This window comes from Lepisosteus platostomus, chromosome 1 (assembly GCF_059453375.1).
Source record: "Lepisosteus platostomus isolate fLepPlt1 chromosome 1, fLepPlt1.hap1, whole genome shotgun sequence".
NCBI classification, from domain to species: domain Eukaryota; kingdom Metazoa; phylum Chordata; class Actinopteri; order Semionotiformes; family Lepisosteidae; genus Lepisosteus; species Lepisosteus platostomus.
Genome location: NC_142611.1, coordinates 71,720,344 through 71,742,318, shown reverse-complemented (window position 1 = coordinate 71,742,318; position 21,975 = coordinate 71,720,344). Strand labels below are relative to the sequence as shown.

Genomic DNA, 21,975 nt, shown 5'->3' with positions numbered 1-21,975 from the left:
TGTTGGCTGATTTCACACTCAATTTGTCTTGTTTTAAACTGCAATTTGTTTCTTACAGGAAACACCAGATTTCTTGAGCTCTAAGGCCGTAATACATTATTACACTTCAGGACCGATTCTCTTTAATTTGATTGAATTCAACATTCAACAGATATGTGTCGAAAGGAAGGGGTTGTTTAGATTTTATTTGCATATGGTGGAATCTGACTCAGCCTTCCATGTTATACTCTTTGCTATAGTAAAAGTATGGTGTTTGCATTGCCTTCCTGTGTCTGCTTATTAGTTTATGTTCTAGTGCTCTGCTACTGTAAACCAGTGTAAAAGCCTTGTCTCTTCTGTCTTTGTCACTGCAAGCTGCTAATCTCAATGAGGTGGAAAAAGGTTAGTTTCTGTTATTTTTCATATACAGTATTTTATGTTATTCTGTGGCAATGTTTACACCAGCATTGAATTTCTCTTGTAATACCTTTGTTTGGTCCAGCTTTTTAAAATCAAGTGAAATTAATTATGCTTTACAAACATCGCAGGCGTTATGTCTCTGCATTATCTCAAAAAATATTTGCTATGTAAGTTAAATGTTTTACAGTCAATATGGATGATCCAGAAATTTCTTGTTGTGGTCGTATAGCTGGACAGAACTGAAGATTAGTAAACCAGTTCTTCAAAGAAGAGAGTATGACAATGCTTATACTGTTGCAAGCATGGCCTTTGTCTTTCTTTGTTGCTTCATTTCTTCTGCAATGTGGTTATCAGAGCCCACCATAAGCATCGATCAGAGCAAATTTTCAGACACAATGTAAAAAAGATTTGAAACATTGAGGTGTACAAATTTAATATCAGCTAATATATTGAAATATCTGCCTCTGTTACTGCAATTATATCTATTATATAGACTGCAAATAGAAGTTCAAAAATGCAGTTATGGTTTTAAGCTATATCTGAAGATTCAAAATCTTGCCTTTTTGCATAAATATTTGGGTAATTTGAAGTATGTTTTAACTTAGAAAATAATTTTAAACATAATATTTTATCACATATGGAAGGAACTTCAATTTCTGTGAATATTTAAATAAATCTTTTCCTAGACACACTCTTTATCAGGAATTCCACAATTAGATGAGGCCTGCTCATTAAACTTTATTTCACTATCGGCCCAAAGCCAGTACTTGTTGTGCTGAAAACAACCCACCAAGTATGAAATCCCGTCTTGCCTCCTCCCTCCCACCAAGGGACAATGTGGAGTAGCCAGTCAAATCTAACGTGAATGTCTTTGTGAGCTCCTTTTGCAACCCCATTCTGACATGGAGAGATCATGAAAACACCACATTCCTGGGACCCTGGAGTGGAGAGAATTTGTTTATCACCATGCTCCTTCAAAGTATAAGACGTTAACCAACAAAAAAATTTGAAGACTCATTTCAATTTGAGCCTTTAGTAATATAACCGTATTTTGCCAATAAGAATGTCCTGAGCAATATTAAGATGAAGAAAGATCTGATAATAGCAGGTGTCTCTTTTCATGAATGCAAAAAAACGCTGGATCTATTCTTACAAGGCCCCATTTATTTTTATGATTATAAGCTAGTCGATAGATACGTAAACTATTTAAAGAGATGCTAGACAGAGGAAGAATGGAATTTATGCCTGCATTTAGAGCTATCTTTTGCCAGGAGTTTAAAACAACTATGTGTTGTAAATCAGAAGCATACCTGTATACAGACAATTGGCATCAGGCTGATTGTTGCCTGGATGGCTTCCCGTTAGGAATAGTACGTCAAGAAAAGTAAGCTTTTCTACAGTAAATTACCTTGTAATTCAGAGATGTTAACAGCGAAGAGACCAAAGGCAAGGACAAGCCAACACAGCACTTTAAATATGTAGTTTGGATCAGAGTGTACTTTAAATGTGAGATTTTCTGGTGTAAAAATAAATGGTCAAATTTTAAACTGCTGTAAGAATTTTCCTGGTTTGCAAATAGGTTGCAAATGTTATTTTAATGTTGGATGGTAACTGCATGAATAAGCTCAATGTAATTAAGTCTAAATATGGAACTTAATATACGATGTCTGTAGAGTTCCAGATGTAAGTGATGGCAACCTGTTTCCTAAAAGTGGGTGTCCAAATTCCCGGTTGGTAGGTTGAATGAGTGTTTATTACGTATGACTTAGAGTATTACAGTATTTACTATAGTATTTACTACAGTATTTACTACATTTAAATAATTACAAATATATTTTTTTCATATACAAGCATTTATTACACATACCCAAAACTGCATATATACTGGATATATGTCCACAAGTAGACATTAGCCTTTTAAAATAAACTTTATTTTCCGCTCATTCCTTGCTGAGAGGTAAAGAAAAAAAACACTACGATTCGGCTCTAGAGCTACACCTCACGAAGGCTCCAGAGTCCACAGCTGAAACTTTGTGTTTCTTTTCTTTACCTCTCAGCATGGAATGAACCTTTATCTGTTCCTTTGCAGCCTACTCATGCTGACGCAGCTCTCTTCTTGAACCGCTTCAATACATATTCTGTTATCATAGTTAATCAAATCAGTGTATTTATTTGCATGGCAAATATGTACTGTATATCATCAACACATTCTAATCAATTGACCTTGGCATTTTGACTAGGCTCTTGCCATCAGTTTTATCAATTTGCTTAGTAGGCTTTGGGTACAGTCAAATCAAGTTCTGAAAGTGGGAGTTAATAACTTAAAACAAACTTTTAAACCTGTAACAAAGTAGTCACTCAGTAGAAATCTTCATTAATTTAAAACTGTATTTCTGCTGTGTGGGGCAAGAAAACAATCCAAATGCCTTTGAAGCGTATGTCATTTGATTTGAGAAGGCAAATCCTTTCAATGTTATAAGTCCGTGTACAGCAAGGTTTAAGGGGGTGTTTCGTCACTGTGGTGCCCCTCTTCATTCTTCTCCGCATTAATTAAAAATAATTCCCATCATAAGTAGTCACGGAGGTATGCACATTGACCTTGAACATTGTACAGTTTTATGTCAGTGTGCACCTTTTAAAATGCTACCAATCTGCCAGCAACACATTAGGAGAAGAGGTGATGTATCCTTGTTATGAAACAGTAACTACAGCGCTGGAGGGAATGGCACTGTGCAATGCAATGTCTTAAGCAAAAGCAACAGAAAAGAAATAAGATGGATCTGCTAATTAATTTAAGCCCCGGAGGCATGATTCGAGATCAATTTAAATACGAAGCCCTTTATATTTACATTGTGCTAAAAGAAATATCAATGTTTTTACACGAAAGCAATGTGATGGTTGGAATTTGAGAGATTTTAATCAGCAGAGCCGTATACCAGGACGTAGTTTGCATAGCTGAAAATCATAAATCATTCTGTAAACTCAACTATTTGTATTTAAATCAGATCAAAGCCCTGTAGGGTATAAATATGATCCCCTAGGTCTAATCTTACAACGATGCATGGCACTTGACATGCACGCACATCATAAAATATTTCAGAACTCAAACTTTTCTATCATTAGGAGATTAAGAGAGTTAAAAAAGAAAAATACTATAATTAAAAGGAGACAGATTTTCTCAGTTGGAAATGAATATATGCTATGTTGCATCTTTTTACATTGTATTTATGGATCCTGCTTTTTACAGAATCAGTAGAGCTCACAGAACATTATGTTACCACAGACCTTGATAATTTATCAGTGGCAGAATATTGGTTGTCTACATGACTGCAGGTTCTATTGTTTTTCCCAGACTACACATGGCTAAGCCATAAGCCATTCATCACAGCCATTCCCTTAGGGAAGGCAGAGTGTGACTGGTATTAAAGATTCATAATTTAGTGCCTTGTATGTAATTTCACAAAATCTTTTTATTGATTTATGGTGTCCTGAGACACGCATCTGGCATCTCTCAGAAAGCAACTGTGTAAAGACAGAATCCTTTGAGTTGAATTTTGAGCCTTGGAAGGCAAAGTCATTTTAAACTCTCCAGGGCATTGTATCACCGAAGGAAGGCTTTCTCTGCAATATAATTTGTTTGAAAAGAGTTCACTAAGGAAAAAAAAGATAAATAATTTAATACCCCAGCACAGCAGGGGCTCTGTCTTGGCACCAGCAGCAATAGTCGTCAGCTCAGAAATATAAATTGAAAATACATTCTGTGATTTCATCAAACCTTTCATGACACAATCTATAACTGGCTCTGCAAAGCCTTATGTTTTAAAATTGGCAAGGCTGGATGATTACATGGTTGTTTGAAGGAAAGGGAGTTTTTGCAGTATATTGTTATTTTAATAAGAAATAAAAAAACAGTTTTGGGGAGCATAAATGCATTGGAAAGATTATTACAATTTGGTTACCACACCAGTTTTGGAACCACAGATGACACATACAGTACCTGTCTTCTTTTGTTTTGCAGGTGAGCTGTGTGAGGAAAAGTTGGATTTCTGTGCTCCTGAGCTGAACCTCTGTCAGCATGACTCCAAGTGCATCTTGACACCCAAAGGATACAAGTGAGTATAAAAAGAGTTTGCTGTATTCCTGATGATGCCTTGCAAACATTTTGTCTATTTTCATTAATTTCTATGTGAGTATTTTTCTTTTCTCAGACTCAGCAGATGCTTACTGTTTTTCTTATTATAAAATGAGACTTTTGAACCTGCTATTATTTTATCATTATCAAGGAAAATGTAGTCAAGGATCACGCCTTAGTAATTTGTGAGAAATCCTTTCATAGATGGAGAATATTCATACCTTGACATTATTTGCATTCTGCTGATCTTGGCTCACACATTTATTAATGATTATACTGTTCAGATGTAAGTTCATTGTACCAATTAAAAATCAATTTTAAAATATATTGTATTTCACAATGTTTGAGTTACATGGCCACACAATTGCAATTAATTACAGGATATGAAATATGGATTAAAGCTGCTCAGTTTCTTCCACCTATGTTTCTTCAAGTTCAGTCTCTTCACCTTATTTTTGGTTTGTTTATATAAAGATTCATAATAAGACAAACCCAACTATAGATTCCAAACTGTAGTTCCCTTATGCAGTACTGATGAACCATTCCATGTGTGTGGTACTGTATATACAGTTTGTAAAGATAATTTCTTATGTTGTTGGAACTTTTACAGATGTGAGTGCATGCCTGGGTATGTTGGGGACCAGTGTGACATCGACTTTGATGACTGCCAGGAAAATAAATGCAAAAATGGAGCCCATTGCATCGATGCAGTAAATGGCTATACCTGTGTGTGCCCTGAGGGATATAGGTGAGACATTTTATTTCTTTCCATCATAATATTTGTGTATCTAGTGTTAGTGTAATTGTGCTAGATTAATATGACTTGATATGAATTAAAAAAAATATTTCATCCATCAAATAGGATGTAATGAAGACTAAAGACCTAGATTTTCAATAATTTATAGAGTTATTTTATTACCATACCATTTTCATATAAATGATGCATATCATATCAGTTGATTTTGCATTTGGACCTGTGATTTTCACATAAATTATAACTACTTTTTTTCATTTCTTGTTTTGCCGGGCAGTGGCTTATTTTGTGAGTTTTCTCCACCAATGGTCTTACCGCGCACAAGCCCTTGTGACAACTATGAGTGTCAAAATGGAGCCCAGTGCTTCGTAAAGGACACAGACCCTGAGTGCCAGTGTTTGCAGGGATACCACGGGGAGAAGTGCGAGAAGCTTATCAGCGTCAACTTTGTGGACAGGGAGTCCTTTCTGCAGATCCCATCCTCCCTGATTGACTCACAGGCCAACATTTCGTTGCAGGTAGAGATGATGTCACACAAAATTAAAAACGCATATTTATAGCAATGGGCTACAGTTCCAGATGCTTTTCCTGAGTGGAGTGACAATTGCAAAGTGTCTTGTGCGATTTCTTTCTGAATTCAAGAATGTCCACGGGGACCATATGGGATAGTGTGAGCAGGATGAAAGATAACATTGTGACCTTTTCCTAAAACCATTGCATAAGGATTCTTTGGTCATACAGTCATACATAATCTATGAAATTGTCTTTCTGCAATTTCCATTTTTCTTGCTGATGTCATTCATAAAGTATGTCATATTCAGAATACAGAAGTTTCAAAATGTATTCACATGATTAGCGGTGCCCAGTAAAAACTGATCTAGGACAATTTCTGACCATACATGGTGCACTGGTTTGATTTTCTCACTATCCTATGCAGAACTCAATTTATTTTTGTGATTTCCCTTCACTTGGCCTCGCCATTATTGCAAATGCCTTCCGAGCTGCACAAACTTTGCATCTCAGTTGATGTTTCCAGCTCGTCTAGACGGCACTTGTCAAGTATGACATATGTAAAATCTCTGAACATCTTTGGACCTGTTTGGGACACACCTCAATATCAGTAGAAATGCACATCCTAAAATGTACTAGCTGAGATGCATCTGCAAGCTGGCATGTGAGAATGGCACATGATTCTCATTGACCCTCACTACCAGTTTAGGTGTTGCAAATGCATCTACGACTTCTGAAGATGATAGAAAATGCATCTGCTGGTGGTTAAAGTATCTTTCTCCTTTGAGCTGTCCAGGGTACTGAAGTGTGGCAACTACACTACCATTACATCAAGTGGTAAACAGATATTTGGTGTTCTAAATGAAATGCTGAAATGCCATAGGGAGTTGTAGAAACTTTATTTTGGTCAGTGTGAAAAAACACAGTTCTGTGTTAAGCTCATTGTGTTTGTTTAATGTGTAAATGACTTGGATCAAAGCATAAATGGTAAATGTATTATACTGTATTAATATACTGTACATACGTGCACTGAATTTAAAGTTGAAGGTGAAGGTTTTTCACCACCCTACACAGACCACATATAATACTGTTTTCAGGTCAGGGGGATATTCACAAAGCTACATTTTAAATTCTACATTTTCTGAGTCTGGGGGAGTGACTTGAATGAAGTCTCTTAAATTTGAAAAGCAACTAGTCTGATCCCAGTTTTTTATTGTTACGCTGATATTTTTGGTGGTTATTCTTCAAAATTGAGAATGTGATTTAACTTTATTATTTTGTGACAGTAAACCAAAAAGGTAATAAAATATTTGTTTCCAAAGCTTTTTTTAAGGGGGGATGGAAGTCCAGATATTAAATTACTGATTTGATTTTTATTTGTTTTGGGGAGATAAGTGAGACTTCTGCAGTAAAAAAGCCACTACTGAGTTTTTATTTTGCAGTTTAGATGTAAAATATTGTCCAGATATTGTTTTACTGTGGGGGAAGTTTATTTTATATAAAATAATTAATAGTCATTTTTTTTCTTTGTAATTCAATAGATTGCAACAGATGAAGATAATGGAATTTTGATGTACAAAGGGGACAATGACCACATTGCTGTAGAGCTGTATAGGGGACGATTACGTGTCAGCTATGACACTGGTTCTTATCCACCATCAGCTATTTACAGGTAATACGTCTGCAAATTTACTTACTATATTCCATTTATCTAGCAATGCTTATAACCTTTCTAAGAGCTGCTTTATGTTTTCCTCAATGCAGCCTCATTTTGATAATGTTTTCATTGTCATATTTCTTTGCTCATTAAAGAAACCAGCTGCCCCTGAAACTACCTTTTAATTTCCTATTTGTCATGCTGTTTGTGTCAAACATACACAAAATTATAACACTTAATTTGGTGAAATGATGATTGAAACCTCATTCTGTCATCAATTATTGTAATGTATTATGTGTACATTCCAAATTAAACATTTCAAATTTAAATATCCCACTAGATATTTCCATGTGTTTCTAGTCCTGATTAGGAAACTGAAGTTTCATATTCATATTTAAATGGAAAAGCTTTGAAGGCAAAAATATATTACATTTTTGCTCAAAGTCCTAACTCATAAAAATATAAGAGTAGCATAGGTAAAGCAGGTAAAGGTTAGGTTAAAGTTAAATTTTGATTTTGGGGGCAAATATTGTAATATTGTGAAAATATTTTTTGAAAACAAATTTAAAAATTAATTGTGTCAAAACGTATCTTATGTCATATATAAGTTCAGAAAATAAATTCAGAATTTTTTGGTTAGTTTTGTTTTTTGTGCTGTTTCTCAGTGTAGTTTCTGAAAGGTTCTGTTTCAGAAGCATTTAAATATTCTTTCTCTTTTTCTTAATTAAAAGCAATTCAACGTGTCTGCCTCACTCATCTGTGGGGCAGTCATTACCTATACCCCAGCACCTGGTCTTATTATGATATTATTATTTAGGATAGATTAATTAGAATCAATTAGAATAGAAATTAAAATAGAATGTAATACAGAATGTATGTATAAGAAAAGATAATTGATTGCCAGTGACCAAGCAAGACCAATTATTGTACATTAAAATAAAAAGGGGACAACATTGGATCAGACAAATTAGGATATTTTTTTAATAGCTTCACACTACCAGAAATAAAACATTACCATTATAGATATGTCACACACAGGACTTAAAGATATTTTAAGTCACTAAAGGAATTGTACAATGCATTACATAATTATATGGAAATATATATGGAATTTTCTGACAGTATGTAGGGATTTATTCCTTTTCATTGCCAAAGTTGGGTTAGGCTTATAATGCTACTGTTACTGTATGTGTGCTTTAGATAGTAATTTCTTGTAAATGTCCCTTGAAATTTTGTTGAGACTATTTAATTAAAAAGATGCATTGCTCAGAGGCATCTCACAAAACGAACTGTGTAATGTATCACAGTACATGTTCACTATTGACAGACATATTGTTACATCCGTAATCCCCAACACAAATTCTTGTCTTTCCTCAGAAAATCCCTCTTGAGAAGGGCTGTGTGAATGAGTGCCTGTAATTGAACCACTGTTCTGCAAGTCTAGGGCACAAATGCCAAGTTCTGTGTCAGGCTGCAGATCTCTGCAGTGCTAGCTTTTTTAAAATTCTGAGCACATCAAAAGCCCCTGAGAGAGAATTCCTGATATTTGGCAGGTTTTCAAGGAATTTCTTTTTTTCCTTTTCTTTACTATCAGGCACTCGTTTTCACTATAAACACTTAAATGTGTTTGTGTCTCCAGAGCAACAACTATATATTTTGATGTCTTTCTATTGCCTTTTCAACCTTCAGACAGATTGCTCTTTGTTTCGGTTCTCGCAGGAGAAAAGGAATACTTACAGCAAGCCAAAAAAGTATTTTTCTTCACTTTAATGCATTTATCCTTAGACCTTTAATATGAAGTGTGATATTTGATCATTTTGCATTAGGAATGGGGGAAAAAAATCACAGGGTTTTTAACTTGATGCCCGATGTAATTTCAGCACGTACACAGAAGTAGCAACATTGCAAGACTGACACAACTGGAAAGAAGATATTTTGAAATTATGCAGTATTTACTGTATGAAAAATACAATAACATCGAACTGTACATTACTTTTTATTCATGCTTACTGTATATCTTACCTTTTCAGTGTTGAAACAATAAATGACGGAAACTTCCATGTAGTGGAACTTGTGGCTCTTGACCAGATGCTTTCTCTCTCAATCGATGGAGGGAGTCCCAAAAGTATCAGCACCCTGTCCCCACAGTCCACACTGAGCCTTGATTCACCTCTCTATGTCGGAGGTAAGGGTCAACAGAGCTGAAAAGAATTTAAACAAAAACTCACGACATGCCAATTACCTGCAAACGCACTAAATGAAGAATGCTGTACTAATAATTACTAGCACTTATTTAAAGTGTAACACGGAAAACTATTGCTCCCAAGCTGATTGAATTTAAAAGGGCTAAATGACTGTGTCCTAGAGATGAGGTAATTGACTAGCAATGTCAGCATAATGTGTTGCAAAGTGAGTTTTTCCCAGCAGTCCTGGAGGAACAGCCTCAGGAGAACTGGCATGTACTATAGGCAGTTATGTGATTGCCCCCCCCACCACCACCACCTGTTTAATAATGCTGCTTCGTTATTGTCATACAATCGACAAGAAGAGCCTACTTAAGGATAACTGTAAAGAGCTACCTGCATGGTAACAAAAGAGAAAGTCAAAAATAGTACATATTAAATGTACAGTAGGTGTTCAGTATAATGAACACGAATGTCCCACTTTACAAAAACAGTGTTTTTTCCTTTAATTTGAAGATTTTCTAAAAAGCCATGACTATTTTCCCTTTGACTATTTCCCTGATAGAATTATTTTTATTTAGTTAATGAAGGCCAAATTTGGCTTTGCAGACATAAAAACAATATCATAAAAGTTAGACAATAAGCTGAATGCCTAGACCAAATTACATTTTAATATGTTTATTGTCATATCTTCTTTAATGTATTTTTCAGCATCCCATTTACATTTGTGTGCATTTAAAAATAGACATTTAAAGTTTCAGAACACTTTCCATTTCCATTAAGAAAAAATAGTCTAGCTGAAGCTGACTCTGCAGGATCCTTTACAAAACAGCGTGATAATATTCTTGGATCATTAAACGACTAGCAACTAAATTAGCAAGATGGACTGAATGGCCATCTCTCATTTATAATGTTTTTATATTCTAAAACCACTTTTAAGATCTTCTCAGGATGCTCAGATGCACAGAGTGATAAAACCGAATGTTATTAAAATGTATTATACAGTAACTAAATATCAGCAGTTTTGTGTGAACTATTAATAGAAAAGATCAAATAAATGTTCTGTATGGTTCAGTGCTAAGCTAATGCAAGAGGAAATTATAGGATTAGAAAATCGCATGATTCAAATTAGTAATTTAATAACAAACAATTACATTTAGCTTAAGCATATTGTTACAAATAGGGGGTTACAAAAATGGTGAAAATCAGAAAACTCATTAAGCGGTTTAGTCTTACTTAGTAATACCTAGTAATTACTTACTAATAAGTACAATAATTATTCGTAACCCCCAACTTGTAAGTGATTTCTCCAGAATACACATGAGCGGTTGGTATAATTAGAGGCATGTGAATTCTTTATTCTCTGGCACACTAGTCATTCCGTTAATATAGTATGTACAAACAAGGTGCTCCAGAGGCCTAACGTTCTTATCACCCAGAAAACCCCAGACTGCTACCAAGTATTCAACTCTTAAATAATGCCTACAAAGACCAAATAAGAGTTAAGATGCCTTTTAAAATAAATGATGAACAACCTGCAGTTAAATCTCTCTTTCTGTAAACCTGGATGCAACAAAATAAATGGGAGCCTATCTCCCTATTCTTAAAATGCACCCAAAAGCAGGAAAGGCCATCTTTGACAAAGGTATCTTTTACTTGGGAAACCCAAGTTCCCGAGAAAAACACAGAATAGCAAGCTCTCTCTAACAAGGTTCAAATACTTTGGTCCAGTCAAGTTTTGTCTGGATGATCATGAAGTAGGGGCTCTCGCCTGGCGCAAGCTTCATGTTCCAACTCCTCCTGAATCCTCTCTCTCTTCTGGTCTGACCTTCTTTCTCTTCTTTTTCTCTCTTCTCTTCTCTGTGGTCCTAATGTGATCTTATTTGGTGTGTTTCTGGAATACAGATTGACAATTATTTACCCAGAACCTAATTAATTAGGTAAACCAAGGTAAACTGTATGATGTATCACCGGGTGGGGACCCCATACATCTCAGCAAACATCCCCTCTGCTTTGAAGATGGAAATGTTTACACTGCCAGATGTTACTCACTTTATCAAAACTCTTACAGATACTTCACTTCCTGGTCACCTTTAGCTGTAACAATATAAACGTTTGTCCATCCAATAAGGGTTGTGTGCTACATCTACAGTACAGATATTGACTATATGAGATATAACCTTGTTGATGACACAAGTGTGCAGGACCTGTTACTAACCAGATGTCATTACGTAGGAATGCCTGTGAAGACAAATGTGGCGGCACTTCGTCAAGGTCCAGGCCAGAATGGTACAAGCTTTCATGGGTGCATCCGGAACTTGTATATCAACAATGAGCTGCAGGATTTCAGCAAGTTCCAGTTGCAAGCGGGGATTTTGCCAGGGTGTGAGCCTTGCCAGAAGAAAGTATGTGTGCATGGAACCTGTCATGCCACAGGACAGTCCAGCTTCACCTGCGAATGTGAGGGGGGTTGGACTGGAGTGCTGTGTGACCAGCAAACTAACGACCCCTGTCATGGCAACAAGTACGTCTTCTTAGAACTTTTTGTGCTTCACAACCGCAAGCCGGATATTATTACAGATACCAGCCTCTTGATTGCTTGATTGTTATTTCATCAAATGTAAAAGATATTGTTTAAAAATGTTTTTCTTCTCCAACCATTAAACCATGAACTCTAATAATTTTCTATTTTTAAATCATATTATTTAAAAATGAAATAGCCCTTTTTTGTGTAGTTTTCATCCCTGCCTGATCAAAGAGCAACTAGCATTTCATTGCAGAGTAGCCTCTGAGGTTTGCTGTTGAAGTTGAAGAGCTGCCACACTCTTTAGTTCTCTATTCAGCAGCTTTGCTTCCTTATATCTTAATCTTGTCAGATCTCAGAGGTGAAGCAACAATGGTACTAGTTAGTACTGGCTTGGGAGAGGTAAAACCAGGACCTGCCTGCTCTAAATGATATTGGTGGACCAGTGGGTGGCACTCTTTCCTCAGAACCATCTATCCATTTTCTAACAGCCTTATTCAATTCGGGGTCACAGGGGAGACAGAACCTTTTACAAGTAACAGGTGCAAGTCAGGGCACACAGAGACGCAAACATGCACTCACTAAGACCAGGGTTGAAGTTTCCCAGAAGCCAACTAACCTACCATTATGTCTTTGGACTGTGGCATAAAACCGTTGCACCTGGTGGAAACCCACACAAATGGGAAGACCAGACAAACTCCATGTAGTTAGCACTGCGAGACAGCAATGCTAGCCACTGGTTCACTGTACCACCCATCTCTGGACTATACTTTCAACAAGAAAACAATGCCCCACTTTGGAGTTTGGATAGACTGTGCTGTATGAGTTGCCAACTTTCAAAAGAAGAGATAAATCAAGGTCCAGATTACTTATTCATTAAAATTGTATAGATCTGCCTTTTAATTTAATTGTGGAAGCAAAATCTTCCACACCTGATCTGCTATGTAATGGGTCTGCCACTTGTCACATGTGAGTGCTGTAATTGTATGGTAGATGAAGATGAATATGTATAAAGTGCTTTGGGATTGTGGGATGGAAAGCACTAAGATGTAATTGTATTGTTTTAATTCAAGCCTCTTTCAAGAGGTGGAGTTACTGTCTGAATCAACACTTTATATCTATCTTCAGGTGTATCCATGGGACCTGTGTGTCTATCAACGCATTCTCATACAGCTGCAAGTGCCAGCCAGGCTATGGGGGTGTGTTGTGCGATGAAGAGGAAGATGTCTTTAACCCTTGCCAATCCATTAAGTGCAAACATGGAAAATGCAGACTTTCAGGCCTGGGCAAGCCCTACTGTGAGTGTAACAGTGGATACACCGGAGACAGCTGTGACAGAGGTAAGAATAAATATTATTCTTATTGGTAGCTATGTTGTTGTACTGGTTCATTGTAATATAAATAACTTTATGACCCTCGTCAATTTTATCCAATACCTTAACAAGTATCACACCATGAAATGTAATTTAGCTAATGATCATCAAAACTATGAGGACTTGTAAATAATATTATTAATAATTATTTTAATAATATACACTATTTTAATAAGGGTCCCTATGTATGTGCATATGAATGATTTTCAATACCAAATTTAAGTGACCTTAGTCTTAATTGATCTGGAGCAGCCCAAAATCTAAACCAGAATATAAATTCTCAATAGCATCCCTTAATATCACTTTTACAAGGTGTTGGTGCTTTTTTTCTGATTCATTTTAGTCATTTTTTAAGTAATTCTCTGGATGTTTCAAAAAGTTTATAAACACTGACTTTATTCATACAGTACATGCATTGAATAGCTGAAAAACATTTTGCTTATTTATTTTAAAAAATCATATCAGAGTCACAGAATTTGGATGTGCTCATGATAATTTTAGCACAGTAAATATACTAGGTACCATTACACAAAAATTAAGCTTTTTGTGTAAGCTGTGCCTCAGTTTTTATGTACTGTATCTAGATAGTGTCCTTTACCTCTTTCACTGTGAGTCCAAATCCAATGACTCTGCTCCTGTTTTTATTACAAACTCTATTTCGGACCTCTCAGCCTCTTCTGGCCATACCCAGAATCCCACTCAGGTGAGACAGGTGAGACAGCCTGCAAAGGATAAAGGATTTCCCGTCTCTTATCCTTGTCCTTTCCACATTTCATCAGTTTCATCTTGTCTTTTGGGTAACATTATTTAAAGTCACATGTGCTTTATAAGTCTTTTCTGCCAAAAGACTTTGTTCCAAAGCTTACATTTTTGCTGCCATCTATGTGTTGTGAAATTGCAGTTCATGATTTTGTTTTTGATTGCATGAGTGACACGTTTTCATAGAGATAGCTTTTAGAGGTTTATATGTTTAAATGTATTCTGATGCTGTTTCATAACAAGCAGACCTACACAGTTTGGGCACAAGTGTCTTCTTTTAAAAAACTGCTGTGGCTTAAAGTTGTACTTTTGAATTCAGTGTTTTCCATTGAAAGTTCTTATCCTCTAGTCTTATTACTTTGAACCCCGTTGGTAAAATGGCATGGTTGGTTCCCTCCATCTTCTCTTTTGTTTTCAGCTAAAGGTGTTTGTCTCTTGGAGTTATATGTGGGTTCACACTGATAACATGATGACTGTGATTGGTGTGAATTTGCTAAATTAGGGCCCTTTTTTTTGCCTCGCAGAAATCTTTTGTCGAGGGGAACGGGTCCGAGATAACTATCAGAAACAGCAGGGGTATGCCGCGTGCCAGACCACCAAAAAGGTCTCACGGCTAGAATGTCGTGGAGGCTGCTCCATCGGCCAGTGCTGTGGACCTCTAAGAAGCAAGCGCCGGAAATACACTTTTGAATGCACCGACGGGTCTTCGTTTGTGGAGGAAGTCGAGAAAGTGGTGAAGTGTGGCTGTACAAAATGTCCTTCATAATTTTCTGTTGTGTTACATGTCCCCCTTTTTTTAAAGGAAGAAAAAGCAAGAGTACCTTTTGACAGTGCTGGACTAATTAATGCTTCCATAGTGGAAATATTGAAATATATTGTAAAGTACAAAACAGACTTATTTTTTATTATCAAGAGGAAAGAAAAAAAAACACAAGTTGACTCTATTCTTCATTTGCCATTACTCCAGGATGTGGTACATTTATTTTGTTTCCGAGAAGAACTGGGTCTTGTCTGTCGCAGATGAAGAAATGAAGATAACAGTTGGCCGTTTAAAGTTTTATCAATCGTTTTTGATTTTCCACTTCACATGACTTTTAGTAACTGTATCATGACAGACAAACGCATCATGATATGTAGTACACAGCTTCAAATTTCAAAAGGTGAAAGTAAAATGAACAACAGATACAGAGAGGAGATATGATGTACAGCTACAGCCTGGTCTTCTTTACTTCGTGTTTGATGACGGTGGTGTTTAGAAAAATCTTTTACCTTTTGAAAAGGAAAGAACAAAATGAATCCCAAAGGAGGACTGTGCCTGAGAAATCTTGTTTTTAAATAGAAATTTCATTCGTTGAAACTGATCTACTGAAGGCCATAAACTGCAGTATAGCGTAAAGCTTGTTGTAAATGTGCATTTAGTATATCATGAATTTTACTCGCACATGTCAATGGTACAATAGCGGACATTTAAATATTTAGCGAGCCTCATTTCCAGTATTAATTCTTTGTAATTTAAATGTTAAAGGGAAGGGAGGGGGGGAGGGCATAATAAATATAGATTAATAATGTATGATTAGTAATTTGGTTTAAAGATAAGTCTTGTCCTTTTTATGTGTCTTCTGACTTTTGGCGCAGTATTCAAAATATCACTGACAAATATTTATTGTATCAAAAATATGTTTACTTATCTTTGTAGATCTTCCCTTATACTACAGTTTGAGTCTTTTAATATATATTAATTTATATTTGTCCTGATATTTTTATATTTAAAAAGACAATTAAAATCAGGATTTGGTGGGATAGATGAACTAACATAGCATGTCCCATTTAGACGTTTTGTTTTTAGCTCTATATTTGACCACTGGTATTGTTGTCTGCTCCTGAATCTGTGTTACATTTTAAACATAAAGTGTTAAATGTAACAGAACATTGTATATTTTTGTCAAATCTCCTCAGAATTTGTACTGTGCCAGAAATAAAGGTCTTTATACTAGATTATAATTGTATAGAGGTAACTTTTCCCAACATATTTTACACAGATGAAATGGTGTTTAGAAAATTATCATAGGAGAAAATAGCTCTCTTTTTACAAACATGATTTTCCTTGGAGTTCCTTACCTTTTTAACAAACTACGCTAAGAAAACTGTGACTTTTTCTAAAAAAAAAAACTTTGTTATCCCTATGTTTCCAATGTTAACATGTTGCTGCTAAATTTGTAATGTAGATTTTGATTATAATATGTATGGTAGTGGAATGTGCTCTGCCTTCATTAAAAAAGAGCACACTGTATAACAAAGATTTGTTTTCCTGACTTTTTTATGAAAAACAAAACAAACTAGGTGTCCATGTTAAATGAATTGTGTTTTGTCTTACCTGGACTAATATCAGTATTGCTGCTGATGTTTGTAAATTAAACAGGATCTTTACTTCAGTGCTATTTCTCCCTGGTGTCCTTGTTTTAAAAATGAAGAATAATGAAGAAAGTTGCAATGATTTGTTAGTGATATATACTGTTAGTTGATAGCAATCTAAGAATACTTTACCCTTGGCTATCCCCATTGTAACCACTGGGTTCACCAATTATTAATTGCCCATTGCTTTTTTTTATTGCTGTAGATATGAAGGTCTGAAATAACCACAGAATCGGTTTAATCCACAATATATCCAAAAGATATCCAACATTATGTACATGCATACATTTTTAGACAAATGAAAATTAAGGAAGTTGATTTGCAAACATTCCCTAAAATAATATTGCAGTTACTAATTTTTTTGCCCTTCTTACAACTAAATACCTTCTCCTTTTTATGAGACATGCCAGCATATATAAAAGAAGTCATGTGTCAGACCTTCATGAACAGCACATGAATACATAACAAGTCATTACTGGTTCTTAACACCCTGTGATGCATATGAACACTCATTAATTCAATGTAACTGAAAAGAGGGAAAGTAATCATGCTTCTGTCGATTTCCCTGCGGTAAAAATATATTTACTGCCTTTTCTGCAGTGTAATAGTACTAGTAAATAGGACAGCACACAATAAGGGACAACATTAATCTTTTCTTGGTAGTAAATCCAGTGCCTCCATTTACTATATTGAGCGTTGTTTTATTGTGTGTGAATTCAAGAACTGACTATTGCAGAGGCCAATTCCACACAGAAAAATAAAACAAAATGAGGCATACTGTACACAATATTTTGGATGTAGAGCCTTCTGCAGGCATAGAAGAGAGAGGGGCAGAACAGAAATATGAGGAAATAAACCCAAGTGTCTTTCCTACCTGATCGTGCCTACTGTGAAAGTTCTCGTTTTTATGCTTCACTGTTACAAAGAACCAAAAACAATTACTTTATAACTGAAGCCTGTGATAAACAGAACACAGATAACTGATTACTTAGAATTATTTTTTGTTGCATTATCGCAGCTACCTCTGCCAAATGAGCAAAGCAGGTAATGTAGCCGTCCATTTGCTTTATCCAATACAGAGTGGTAGGTGAGCCAGAGCCTGTCCCAGCAAGCAATGGGTTCAAGGTAGGATATATATACCCTGGATGGAGTGCCAGTGTATTGCAGGGTACACATAGACACAAGCATGCGCACACTCACTCCCAATACACAGGTTTAAAGATCGGAGTACTGCGTGACATCAGTGCAGATGGCTTGTCATGTTTTCTGTGATATCACTTATTCATCCATCCATCCATCCATCCATCCATTTTCTAACCACTTCTTCCAATTCAGGGTCACTGGGGAGCCAGAGCCTATCCTGGCAAGCAATGGGTGTAACAAGGTGGGATATTCTCTGGACGGGATGCCAGTCCATCTCAGGGCTCACACAGACACAAACATGCACACACTCCCACACCAGGGCCAATTTTCCCAGAATCCAGTTAACTAAGTGGTACAGTATGTCTTTGGACTGTTGCAGGAATCCAAAGCACCCGGAGGAAACAAGGTTCATACAATATACAAACTTCAAGTAGGCAGCACACCAGGACCAGAATTTAACCAGGGCCCCAGCTCAGTAATGTAGCAATGCTAACCACTGCGCCAATGTGTCCCTTAATAAAATGCAAAACCATTGATCTAATTGTCTCATAAAAGTAAAATGTTAACATTTTAGGTTGAAATCATTAACTGAAGGAAAAACTACTGGAAGAATTTCACAAGCAATTCAATTAATAAAAAACAGAAAATCCTGTTCCTTTTTTCATAAACCTATATGACTACTAAATAGTAAATTATGATTTTGAAAGAAAGTCATAACTTTATATTGTAGTTCAGGTGGGTAGCTGCGTCAGCATGCGTAGGCTGCAAAGGAACAAGTAATAGGTTTATTCCATGCTGAAAAAAAAGAAGAAAGAGAACACAACGTTTCGGCCGTGGAGCCTTCTTCAGGTGTGCTCCCGCCTCTCACTCCTCCTCCCTCCCAACCTGACACACCTGAAGAAGGCTCCACGGCCGAAACGTTGTGTTCTCTTTCTTCTTTTTTTCAGCATGGAATAAACCTATTGTTACTTTATATTGTATGTTTTTACATTTGATATTTCTCTTAGAAAATCAAAGACCTTGATGTTGTGTTGAAGGGGACCATATAAAACAGGAAATACCTGCAGTAGAGAACAAAGGGAAGTAATCAAAACTGTGAGAGATCTTTATGAGAAAGATCAGTTGCTGTGCGGAAATGTAAACAAAGATTGGTCGAAAGGTTCATAAGGCAATTAAAATGGTTCAGGACCATTTTTGTATAATTTGTGATGTAGAGTAACCCACTTAAGTATACTGTATAACCTATTCTAAGTGAAGCTGTATACACTTAATTGGGGTATACAGTATACCCAGGGGTTGTAACTTCCCTTTTGACTTTGTTTAATCAGTTTCCACTTATTGGTTCATACTATCAACCATATTGTTTCTGGTACACAGTAAAGCAAAAATGTACATGTACATAAACTTAAATTACTTAAACTTAAAACGGATAAGCTAAAATTAAATGTTTTTCCCCTAGGACCGTAATACATGAATAGATTTATAAATAATACACAGTATATACCTCCCGTAAAGTAACCTACTGTATAGTTTCTCTTGACTTTAATGCTCATAGCACACTCATATCAAACTGTCTATAACTGCAAACTAGGTTTTGTTTCTAGGTAGATTTATTGGGCATTTTAATAATTTAATAGCATGGTGTTAGCTTACTTGTGAGCTTACTTAGAGTTTTCTGAGGCAGATAATGCTTTAAGAAATGTTTTTATTGTTTTCAGATGATTAGCAGTTTTTAAAAAGAACAAAACACTACAAGATACCAAAGTTCCACAACCTCCATTCCTCCCATCTGTCTTATGTTACTCTCAATGTGCATTTTTCTTTGTACTGTTACAAAAGTGAGATGTTATGAAAAGTGTGAATATCAGGAATTAACTGACTGGTTTAGTCAATAAATAAAATAATTATTCGTAACCCTCAACTTGTAAGTTATTTCCCCAGAATATACCTTAGTGGTTGGTATAATTAGAGGCATGTGAATTCTTTGTACTTTGGCACAGCTTTGGTGAAAATAGAAATAATCCAGGCACACTTGGTTAAACAAATATATTTTGGGAAATAAAAATGTATTTGACAAATACAACACTACAAGCAACAAAACATACAACACACAAGTTACTCTATGTATACAGTATTTGCCGGCAGGGCATCCCAGAGGCCTTACATCCTAATCACCCAGATAAACCCCAGACTGCTGCCAAGTATTAAATAATTCCTTTCTAAAATAAATGCAATTCAACCTGCAGTTAAATCTCTCTCTCTTCAAACACGAATGCCACAAAATAAATAGGACTTTATCTCCTTATTCTAAAAATGCACCCACAAGCAGGATAGGCCATCTTTAACCGAGGTATTTTTTACCCAAGAAACCCAAGTTCCCTAAAAGCACAGAATAGCAAGCTCTCTCTAGAAAGGTTCTAATAGCTCCAACCGGGTTTTGTTTGGATGAACATGAAGGGGCTCTCGCTTGGCTTTGGCAAGCTTTAAGTTCCAACTCCTCCTGACTCTTGTCTTTCTTGTAGTCAGACTTTCTTTCTTTTCTTTTCCTCTTCAGGTCTTAATGTGATTTTATATGGTGTGTTTCTGCAATACTCCTTGACATTCATTTACCACAACTTAATTAGGTAAACCAAGGTAATCTTTACAATAGTCTTTGGTCACAAGCTTGGGACCCCCTACATCTCAGCAAACATCTCCTCTGCTTTGAAGCTGGAAATGTTTACACTTCATCTAAACTAGATATTTCCTACTCATCTATAGCTGAGTTATAATTAAGGTTATATTGGTAGTGAGCCTTTACAGTAGATTTCAGAACACAATGATCACTTGGGGGTTTGGTCTGAACATTAAGGTTGGTAATTCAGCTGCTTAAAGTTTCAATCAGGAATGGCAGCTTGAACAACACAGAACTTGGGCAAGAACACGATCCTCAGCTTATCTCTGATCAACATTTTCCACCTCTTCTAGTTAATGTCCTGCCCTCAATTTGTCCTCCTCCCATCCTGTGTGTAACCTGTAGTTCATCTATAGTCACCAGAATTACTTTTCACTACTAGGAAATGATGAGCGTGTTTTTCCAAGCAGTTACTTGAATGCAGAGCTTCTTGGGTGGTGGCTTGGCAGCATGATCTCCTTTTTGGTCTTAGGTTCCTTTCAAGGAACTTATGTCTCATCCCCTGTAAACCAATGGGTATGGAATTTATCCTCACTCGAGGTTTCTGTTAGTTTTAATAGCTTGGAAAGAAAAATACCTGTATAGGTGAATATATTCAGTGGTGATCATCAAAACAAATGCCAAATCCTGTTGCTAGTGTCTAATCCACTAATCTTGATTTGATGATTGATTGTTATAAAGTTTTCAAGCTGGATCATCATGTTAGCTATTGGTAATAACTGCAACTGCAGGGCATCCAGAGCTGAGATCATTATCAAGTGTCTCACACCCACTCTGAAACTATCACCTGTGACCATGTACAGTAATTATTAGATGACCTCTGATCAGCCAAGAGTAACCACTCTAGATTGATAAATTAGATTAGGTTGTGAAACATTCCAATATTATGGAACAAAATAAACTCCCACAGTATTTAAAGAGAATGTGAATGAATTAGTCAAGGTAATCAAAGTTTTTTTTTAATCAAAACCCATTTTCAGTTTTAACATCAGCTTCTTGAACCTAGAGCCAGGAATCTCTTGTCACTTAGGTCATACAGCGTCTGATCAAAGCTTCTTTGAAGGCAAGTAATATGATAAACTTTTTATTGTTTTCAGCAAAGTTGAATTAGTGAGACAGTGAGAAAGGATGTGCATTTTCCACCATTTTTATACCCTTCCCTTTCAGCTCCTTGTGGAAATGATCCTGTCCATGTACTTGATGTGGTATTGCAATTGCAAGCAATGGAATCTCACTGGATTCTTCCTATCAAAGCAGCATGCAGTCCACTGCCATGTAGTTCAGTACTTGCTAAAGGAAATATATAAGGTGACTAGAGAGTGAGAGAGTTTAGGACAGGACCATATAAGATCATTTCTTTTCTACTGTTTACCTACAGTAGCGCGATACTGGCACTGTTTGGGGTATTAGATTTGTGTATGACCTTGTAGTGTTTAACGTTCATGAACATGATAC

At 36.1% G+C, this 21,975-nt stretch overlaps 1 protein-coding gene across 11 annotated transcripts in view; it reads left to right on the top strand.

Moving 5' to 3' along the window:
* Window positions 1-16,723, top strand: part of slit2 (slit homolog 2 (Drosophila)) — a 164,687-nt gene extending 147,964 nt beyond the window's left edge. For 6 of the 11 annotated variants that reach the window (XM_088636432.1, XM_088636460.1, XM_088636424.1 and 3 more), the window contains 9 exons: window positions 355-381; window positions 4,418-4,511; window positions 5,142-5,279; window positions 5,563-5,803; window positions 7,337-7,467; window positions 9,483-9,637; window positions 11,871-12,159; window positions 13,288-13,499; window positions 14,816-16,723. In XM_088636432.1, coding sequence (XP_088492558.1) covers window positions 355-381; window positions 4,418-4,511; window positions 5,142-5,279; window positions 5,563-5,803; window positions 7,337-7,467; window positions 9,483-9,637; window positions 11,871-12,159; window positions 13,288-13,499; window positions 14,816-15,057 — 1,529 coding nt within the window. In that variant the 3' untranslated portion in view covers window positions 15,058-16,723. Of the gene's footprint in view, window positions 1-354; window positions 382-4,417; window positions 4,512-5,141; window positions 5,280-5,562; window positions 5,804-7,336; window positions 7,468-9,482; window positions 9,638-11,870; window positions 12,160-13,287; window positions 13,500-14,203; window positions 14,245-14,815 lie in introns of all 11 variants that reach the window. The other 5 variants (XM_088636440.1, XM_088636517.1, XM_088636496.1 and 2 more) reach the window with 2 other exon arrangements.
* The last annotated feature ends 5,252 nt before the right edge of the window (window positions 16,724-21,975 follow it).